Source organism: Sphaerodactylus townsendi, linkage group LG06 (assembly GCF_021028975.2).
Source record: "Sphaerodactylus townsendi isolate TG3544 linkage group LG06, MPM_Stown_v2.3, whole genome shotgun sequence".
Classification (NCBI taxonomy): Eukaryota; Metazoa; Chordata; class Lepidosauria; order Squamata; family Sphaerodactylidae; genus Sphaerodactylus; species Sphaerodactylus townsendi.
Window position 1 is genome coordinate 38,229,979 of NC_059430.1, and position 9,740 is coordinate 38,239,718.

General features: G+C 44.6%; 1 protein-coding gene across 1 annotated transcript; it reads right to left on the bottom strand.

Annotated features, from left to right (window-relative positions):
• Window positions 1-2,461: 2,461 nt before the first annotated feature.
• Window positions 2,462-3,526, bottom strand: LOC125435342 (urotensin-2 receptor-like). Its single transcript, XM_048501531.1, has one exon. It carries the CDS (start codon window positions 3,524-3,526, stop codon window positions 2,462-2,464), a length of 1,065 nt encoding a protein of 354 aa, XP_048357488.1.
• Window positions 3,527-9,740: the final 6,214 nt, after the last annotated feature.

Here is a 9,740-nt window from a genome sequence, read left to right on the forward strand (position 1 = left end):
ACATTACCTGCTGAATCACAACAGTTATTGCCTCTTACAGTCTGCCACACTGATTTCCATTTGGGAACATTTGCTTGCGATGACACAGAAATATGAGAAGCCTAAATTAAAAGTGTGTGCAGACATACCCACTTTGTAAGCCCACTGAAGATCTGTGCTTACCATTTCTCTGATCCCATGCACAACTCATATGACAATTATACATTTCTTGATTAGTTTTTTTAAAAGGAGAAAAGAAAGCTTCCAGTAATCATATAAATATGCCAGATTCCTCAACAACAACAACAGCAAAAGCCAAATGCCTGCCTGGATCATCTCAGGATTCAGATCCAGGAGTAAAGGCGGAGTAGCGGTGCTTATACTGTAGCAAAAATGCATTGGCTCCTATGTGGATGTATTTCTAAATACACACTTCAGTGATACATCCAGGAATCAACAACCAGGGGAAGGAAGAGTAGTGGGGACAATGCCATCCTTGCTCAACAGAACAAAAAAAAAAGGAAATATTTGACATGGTAATTTTATCTCCTTGTATCTTTCTGCTGCAGCAGAGGCAGCTAGATGCAAGACAGGCTGGCACTGGTGTGTCTTCTTCTTTCAGCACCCATATGTGAAAAAACACTTCTCTTCTCCTAGTCTGAGGTCATGAAACACAAGGTCCTGCCAAGTTTCAACACAGGTTTTTTTCCCCCTGTTCTTGGAACTGCTATGGCCTTCGGCACGCATCTTTGCTTTACGGGCAGGCTGACTTTGTTTTGCAGCGTCTGCACTTTCATAGAAGAGAGGAAGAGCTCATGACCACTCAGTGCTCATCTTCTTGTCTCTTAGACTTCAGTCAGCTTTCTTCAGGAATATTTCACTCAAAATGTGTAATTTATTTATACAGTTGTATATAAGTATAAACAATCAAATAACTGATCCATCTAACCAAGCACTGCCATTACCAGTTATGCTACTTGAGATCCCTTTAAATAAAGATACTCTGAGATGAAGCTTTCCATTTATTTGTGAAATGTGTATATATAATGCTGAACCTAGTCCCAGAATGTAGATCAAATATATGCACAGTGGGACCAGGTACAGGAAGGGAAGATATTATTGGAGATCTAGGAGAACCTCCAAGTTTGGAGAAAATCATAAATCACAAATAATAATAAAAGAAGGGACAAAAAATTAAAACAAAGAAGATCTGGTGAAATTATTGCATGATATCTCAGCAAATACTTTGAATTCCATAGGCAGCTGCAGACAATAGTCTGTGGTTCCTTAGGTAATCCAAAATGGCTGAGTTTTTTTCCTTTTTGAAACTTGAGTGAGTTGGGGGAGAAGAAGAAGAAGAAGAAGAAGAAGAAGAAGAAGAAGAAGAAGAAGAAGAAGAAGAAGAAGAAGAAGAAGAAGAAGAAGAAGAAGAAGAAGAAGAAGAAGAAGAAGAAGAAGAAGAAGAAGAAGAAGAAGAAGAGAGGAGGAGGAGGAGGAGGAGGAGTTTGGATTTATATCCCCCCTTTCTCCCCTGCAGGAGACTCCTTGCCTTCCCCCCTCACAACAAACACCCTGTGAGGTAGGTGGGGCTGAGAGAGCTCCGAGAAGCTGTGACTAGCCCAAGGTCACCCAGCTGGCGTGTGTGGGAGTGTACAGGCTAATCTGAATTCCCCAGATAAACCTCCACAGCTCAGGCGGCAGAGTGGAGAATCAAACCCAGTTCCTCCAGATTAAATACACGAGCTCTTAACCTCCTACGCCACAAGAAAGAAGAGTGAGGGGGCAAGGGAGCAAAGCCAGAGAGGAAGGAGAAAGGAAATTAAAAATGGAACAAAAGTAGGGAAAACGGGGGTTGCAATGAAAGAGGAAAGCAGGGAAAGGGGAAAAGTTGTGGCGGCAGCAAGAGAAGAAGAGAAAGTACAAATGGCATAGAGGGGGAAACAAAAGACTTACTTCATATATTTATTTTATACCACGCCTCTCTCCCCTGGGTTAAAGGGCTCAGGACAGCTCACAACATGCAAGAGTGCTATCTGTTAATAGTATCTTAGCTCATTTGACATTGTCGGTCTCCTGCTTTTGCTCCATAATAATCCTCTCTAAGAGACTTTGGCCTTGTAAATGTGAGGCTCTCCCATTAAACGATGGTTCTTCCTAAAGGGTTTGCACTATCTGGGAAAATTCAAACCTAGATTACAGGAATTAAATTCACATGATACCTCTATACCAGACAGTCAAGTGGTACAAAACAAAGTATAATAGTGACTCATGCTTACAGTTTCACATGGTTTGGCTGTCAGCTGATAATTGCAATGATTATCTTGAGAATAAAGTAATGCACGAATGCATCCCAAATGAACGGAGATAATTGCGGTGCTGTTCAGTAAGAGAAGAGGCAGCTTCAAGGGTACAAATATACTTTATACACTGAATATCCATAGAACCCTTCTGTATCTTGGTTACAATTTGCATTGGGAGTGAATTATTTTCCTTTGCCTCCTTCCTTTAAGCATTCCTCTTTGTGGCAACATAGGCTTTGAGCTGTAGGTATGCATTCTGCTTCGGACTCTTCATGTCTCCTCCTTCTGAAGAGAACCTGCCTTTCTCTCCCACGGGCTGCCATATATTCATGGTAATTTCTGGTGAGCAGGGTATAAAGGAATGGATTGATGCAGCTGTTACCGTAAGTCAAGCAAGTCACGCCAAAATTGAGGTAAGCCTGAGTAGTAGGACCAATCTCCAAATCATCAGACCAGTACAGCTTGGCTAGTTGCCAGGCCCAGAATGGTACAAAGCAGGCCCAGTAAGCTACAATGATGCTGAAAATCCTGGAGAACAGCTTCTGTTTCAAGACCCTGCCCACCACTTGTGGCTGCATTACTTTCACGGAGGTCCAATAGGCCCAAGCAAGGCAAGAATACACCATGCCCAAGACTAGACCAGGTCCTAGGATGCTTGTACTGAACAGAATTGTTAGGTAAACTCGGAAAGCATCTGGAGTCCATGTGGGAAAGCAGATATGCTTGTGGCTGATTCCTTCCCGCTGCTGGATCATGACCATCATGGGTACAGTAAGCAACAATGAAAGAAGCCATACAGTTACACTGGCAAGTTTGCGGTAGCTCTTTCCAGCCCATCTGGTCCTCAACGGCCTAGCCACTGCCCAGTAACGCTCCAAGCTCATTGTGGTCAACAAGAAAATGCTAGCATGCATGGTGAGCAGGTCCAAACTGAGCAAAATCCTGCAGCCCAAATCCCCAAAGAACCAGTCATGGGCAAAATATGTGCACACCACAAAGGGGATAGTGGAAAGGTAGAGTAAATCAGCCAAGGCCAAGTTGATTACATACACACACAATGATCCTGTGCAGCGACTAGCCAAGCCACTAAATGCCACCACCAGTATATAAATATTCCCTGTCATCCCAAACAGACACATAATGATGAGGACTGCGCCCAAGACTCCCGTGACAGGACTTTCCTCTCCAAGCCTGCCATCATCCGAGAAGTTGCTCCATGAAGCTTCTTCAATGAGCTCTGCCGTCATTGACTACACAAGGTGTGCTCTGGTATTAGAAGAAACTATGGCACGCACATCGTACAGTGGAAGGTTAACAACTGGGGAAACACAAAGGACGGTAGGGAAAAATTGAAATGACTTGGAGCAGTCTATGTCTCAAATAAAATGACAGAGGTCATCAGGATACCTCAGTCCTCTATTTGTGTCTCGCTCATCAATGGTTCTTACCAATCCTGAGGGAAGCAGAAAGAAGCATGTCCATCCCAGTCCACAGAATACATTGTGTCATATCTTCAATGCTTTTCGCCATCCTAGAAAGCTCTGCTCTGTATTTAACTTTCCTCATTCTTCCCATGTTTGTGGCTGGTTCATGAATGCAAAGAAAATCTTCCTCCGGAGGTCAACCAGATTCCCTCCTCACTTTCTTCTTCCCTTCTCATCTCTGAGAGAGATCCAAGAAAGCTGTTGTGCTCCCCCTAAGTACCCCACTTATCCAGAAATATAATTTGTTTCTGTGTGGAGGAAAGTGTTTGATTTCACAGCTTCACACTCAAGTGCCAGTGATCTCAGAGGTAAACTACTGGACTCTTAGCGAGTCGCTGAGGAATTGCACAGTGCTTAGTTGTTTTCAGACTTGTCTTCTGTTTATCCTGTTTGTCTCTACTCGCTTCATCCACACTTTACTCACTTCCCCCTTTTCTATTGGTTTGTTGTTGTTCAGGCTTAGAAACTGACAAGTAGAAGGTCCATCACTTTGATACAGTCAAGAAAGAAAGAAACAACAACAAACACTGCATGTTGAAGAACAAGGGTGTGAATTAGAAAAGTCATTTCATATCAGCTCCCAAATTTGTGGAAAGCAATGAACAAGACTACTCCTGTCAAAGTGAAAGTTAACCAGTGCAAAGAGGTGCAAGAATAAACCCACAAATTAAATGTCAGCAGTGTGGCATAATCGCCACCCTCAAGAGAAGTGATTTTCATTCTTTCATTTTTGTTCACTTTGAATTTGCCAATTATTTCCCTGCTGTGGAAGTGCTGGCTTTTTATTTAAATGGGATCCGGTTGCTTGTTGACCCTATCCGAATGGTTTTCAGCACCAAAATGTGAGCATCCTAACTGATAAATTATTTAGAGAAAGCAACAGGACAGGCAATAGGAATTTGGGCATGCATGCACACCCACATATTGTAGCAGATTTTTTTATAGCAATGCTTTTACTGATTTGAACTGTAGTCGACCCACGTGGTCAGCGTAAGAACGAGACGAGACGCGGAGATAACATCTGGTGGAGATCGCCAGCAGCGGGAGCCCGGAGGTCCGTGTTCCTAGCGAGTCTCCCGCCTGCTGGTTCCTGGCACCTTTTATTGTTATTCTATCGGGGGCGTGTAGGAGGGAGGACCGGGGGGAGTTCCGGGAGAGCGGGAGGCGGGAGGTCGGGAGATCATCATGTGATGCATGATCTCACCTGGCTACGTGCGGAGAGGAGCGTAAGCGTCTGAGCCTAATCCTCACCTGGGGGCAAGACCATTGTCCCTGCGCCCGGTGATTGAGCCAGATAGTTCATGACCCGTGACTCATAGGGGGATGAGGAGTGGGGGTGCGGTGCGACCAGAAGGCCGTAGGTCCTGGGGGGGGGATGCCTAGCAGCCTTACAACGTCTTAAATACATTTCCTCCCGTCGGGAGCCCGGGAGAATACAAGACAGCCCACCACCATTCATTAGCAAAATTCAAAACAACCAATCATTCATTTGCAACATGCAGGAACCAATCAGAGTCCGATAGGCATCCCCTTCTTGAGTTTCGCGCCAGAGTAGGGCGAGGCTATGACGTGTCCACTGGCGGGAAAACACAAAAGGTTTCCCCAGGTGTCCGGGGTCAGGAAGCAGAGGGTGATGACGAGAGCTTCCTTATCTGCCTGCTGACGGGATTAGGCAGGGCGAGGCGCTTCGACTGAGGTCTTCCTTTGTCCGCGTGCATCAGGAACCTTTACACATGAATAGATGTGCCCAGGTGGAGCGGAGATGGCTCTCTGCCTTGGGCTAAGGAGGTTCCATACAGTCACAAATACAAAGAAACTTACAAATCTTATTTCACTATCTAATACAGGTAATTTCTATCTAGCTAGCACAGAGAACAGGACAGTTTTTAAACCTTAATTTGAACACAGTCCAGAAGTGGAGGAATTTCACTTCTGGCTCCGCTATCAGTGGCACTCAGAGCCCTTTCTGTGGGCACACACAAACAGAGTCCCCACACACACACACACACACACACATCTAGGCTGGCCTGGGCTGCTGGGCTCGATTATTAGCATTAAACCTAAGACCTAATTTTGGGGAAGCAGTGTAGGTAACTTTGTTAAGCACTGTTAAACCCCACTGATTTTCATGCGAAGAACTAAAGCATGATCCTTTACCTGGGAGTAAGCTTGGTTGCTGGCAATGGGCCTTGCTTCTGAGTAAACCCTTCTAGGGTCATGATTCACCTGTTGGAAGAGTTGCACGGTTGCTTCAAAGCAAAGCCACCGACTACCACCAAGCTTACTCCCGAGTAATGCATGCCTTGTAGCCAACCTCAGTATTCAGGTTAAATTGCTGTGTTGGCACTTTGGGATAAATAAGTGGGTTTTGGGTTGCAATTTGGGCACTTGGTCTTGAAAAGGTTCCCCATCACTGTGCTAGTGTGTGTAAGTGTCTTTCCTGTTGGAATCAATAAAGAAGCCTATTCTTGAGGCTGCCACAGTCTTCTATGTCCTGAGTATCAGGATAGGAAAACTTACTTCTACACACAGGAACCCAGAGAATACTACCCACTTTAGGGCCTTTTTACACAGCACTCACTCTGAGCATCCTCATTTTCTTTTTTAAAAATTGGTTTTGTGTCCCCCACCCCTTTGGTTTCCACATGCTTTCTCAATTCACCCTTGATCCAATCTGAGAAAGCAGGAAAATGACATGGGCAGTACAGAAAGATAACAAACAGAAAACGAGTCCAGCTAAATGATTCACATGATGCAAGCTGAGCTCAGCTCCAAACTTGATTGCAGTCACACAGTCTGACCTGCTGAAGTGCCAGTTGCTTACATAGGCGTGTGAGTGCTGCAAGAGCGGTGGAGAGGACCCAGGCTTCGTTCCTGCCACTGGTTCCTGAGAGCAAATGGTCAACTGGTGGGGAGGCAGTTTGCACCTTTCATATTCCACATATCCTTGGTCAAATGATTCCAGGACACCTATTGCTCAAGAAGTGGGCAACCAGTTCTCCCCATGGGCATTTCTACTAAGGAAAATGGGGCAGAAGGAAAGTCTGAAGCCTGTTTTCCCCTCAGTGCTCCTGAGCCTCTCCTTGTGAACAACAGGCATTTTGGCAAACGAGAATTCAATAGTAGGTGTGAGAATAAGCGGGGGTGGGGAGGGAGGCCCCTGAGTCAACTTGCATTACATGTATCAACCCTTAAAGAAAAACACCTACAGTTTAGCACCCAAACTACAGAAAATTCTCTGTGTGAAAAGCCCTAGGAGTGATTTTGCCTTGTGTCCCACTGTTTTCAGTATTATGGGGGCAAAGACAGGCAGAACACATGGCCTTCTTGAATGGCACACATGCACGCTAGCAGTTTTGTTCTGAAAAGGGACTCTTAGTGAGATAGTACCAACTTGATCTAGCAGAAAATAGCAAATCCTGACTTATTTTGTGGTGAGATTGAGTCTTACAAGGTCCTCGAGTGGTATGAAGACCTTGTAAGACTCAATTTATTGTCATGCCAGACAGTAGTACAAAAATACATTTGATGATTTCAACTTCATCTGTACCATACTGAAGTTAACCAAAGGTAACAGGTAAATCTCTTTATGGCACACCTGAGAGCCTGACCTGTGCTGGAAGACAGCTGAATTAGAACGTTATCTGCTGCAAACAACAGCCTGTTGCTGGATGAACTCTTCTGCAAATTTGACTCAATCAATAGAAAAGAAAACATGACAGTGGAGGGTTTGGCAGTAGAACTGATTACTTTAATATTCTGTCTGGATGCAGATTAACAAAATAATGCTCTAAGGAATATTTCCACAACCCTCCCTCAGCTACTCAGATGCCATTTCTTTACATCCAAGTCATAAATCATGCTCTTACAATGTGTTATCCGAGAACAGCTGCAGTCATTTTCTGCAAACCATTTAGTTGGAAAGACAGCCCGACCGTTTCTGGGCTAGCTTCCTGTTTCCAACACTGAACAGAAGTATAGAACAGTGATCATTTCTAACAGCTGGACTTGTATCCATTTGCTTTTCCCTCTCCTTCCCCTTTTCCTCATCTGCCAACCAGTGGTGGAACATAGAAGTGCTTAGAAATCCCGACTGGTGCTGGAACACCAATAAGACTATTATGAGCCCTACTGGGGAGGGTGGGATATAAATCAAATAATAAAATGAAACAATAAAATAATTCCCCCAGGAATCCTTACCTTCGGAGTATACAAAAATATGTGGAGTTATGACAGATATTATGATAGTGTGATGAAATTTAAACTAACTTTGAGAGAGAAATGTTGCCCTCTGGAAGAACTCTTTCTTTTCTGAAGGAGGCTACAGTGAACTTAAAGGCTAGTACTATTGCCAGCAATCTAAAAACCAAGGCTGAGACAAATTTGACAAGACATTGAGCAGACAGCAGTGGAGGCTGGTGCCGTAGGCAAATGCGGTAGTGTTCCACCAACACAGGCTATTCCCCTCCCCTTCACCTGTTCCTGTTTGTCTCCTTATTGCCTTCACCATACAGTTCAGGGGATGGCAGGCTGTCAGCTCACAGCTGTTGAAAGTGAAGGATTTTGCCCTCTCTTAACCTCAGACTTCAGAAGGGGACTTGACTAGAAAGCCAGGGAGATAGAGGGTTCAAAGCACTGGGAATCATTTATCGACTCTCCGACATTATTGCTTTGATGTCTAGATTGCTACTCTCAAGGAAACTTCCTTCCTTCTGCCTTTTACACCTTCTCTTCACACCACTAGTTAGTTAGACCATCATGGGAACTGTAGTCCATAACATCTGGAGGGCCGCGAGTTTGACACCTGTGTGAGTCTATCCTATCCAGCAAAGGCATTCTTACAATAAATGGAGTATATTAATTTGAATAGATGAAAGGCTCTGAGTAATTTTGTTCCTGGCACACATAGAGATCAGATGGGTTTTTCTGCACGCAGTATCCTTTGTGCCCTCTGTTAAATTACCAGTTCCACAATCTAACAGGTTGAGGGGTCCAGATCCTGAAGCTACGAACAACAGCGTCTGTCTGACTCAGCACTGCAAGCAAGCATTTCCCTCCCTTCAGAGGCCTGTTCTTCTCTTGTAAATTGTTAGGCCAATGAACATCAGTACAGTAGTTCATCAGGCAGGGAGCTACCCTTAAGTCTCCCTCTGAGTCCCTGATGGGTCAGTGGATCCGTAAGAATTCACTGACCAGGCCTGCCAATCTTTCTTCTTTCCTGGGGAGGAGAAGGGGCGGGGAGGCCAATCAAGCACCCTCTCAGAGGAGATGTTCACTTAAGAGGTGGTTGGTTTCAGGAGGATTCATACAGATGCTACAGTATCTTCTTTTACTTAGAAGAAGGAGAGTTTGGATTTATACCCGCCTTTCTCTTCTGTAAGGAGCCTCAAAGGGGCCCACAAACTCCTTCTCTTACACTCCCCACAACAGACAGCTTGTGCGGTAGGTGCGGCTGAGACAGTTCTGAGAGAACTGTGACCAACCCAAGGTCACCCAGCAAGCTTTGTGTGTAGGCGTGGGGAAATAAATCCAGTTCACCAGAGTCCACCGCTCATGTGGAGGAGTGGAGAATCAAACCCGGTTCTCCAGATTACAGTCCCCCTGCTCTACTGCACTATGCTACAGCAGAGAAACTCCAATATGCATTCTTTGCAAGCATTTGCAACACATTTCCCATCTTCTGACTAGGATAAAAGGACTCTGATCTTCTATTCATGTCCAGTGAAGGGAGCTTTGACTGCTGAAAGCTTATACCTTGAAATTTTTGTTACTAAGGAGCTACTGGATTGGAATCCAACTGCTCTACTGCAGCCCATAACAGCTACCCTCTGAAACCTCTTTCTTAGTGTGTGCATAAAGAGCAGGAGAGATTGTCCTTCAGCCTTTTCCATGGCTCTAAGAAGTGGTAAAAAAAGGATTATGGAAGGTAACCTCTACAGCAAGTCACTTATTACTGAGATACTAATGAAATATCTTC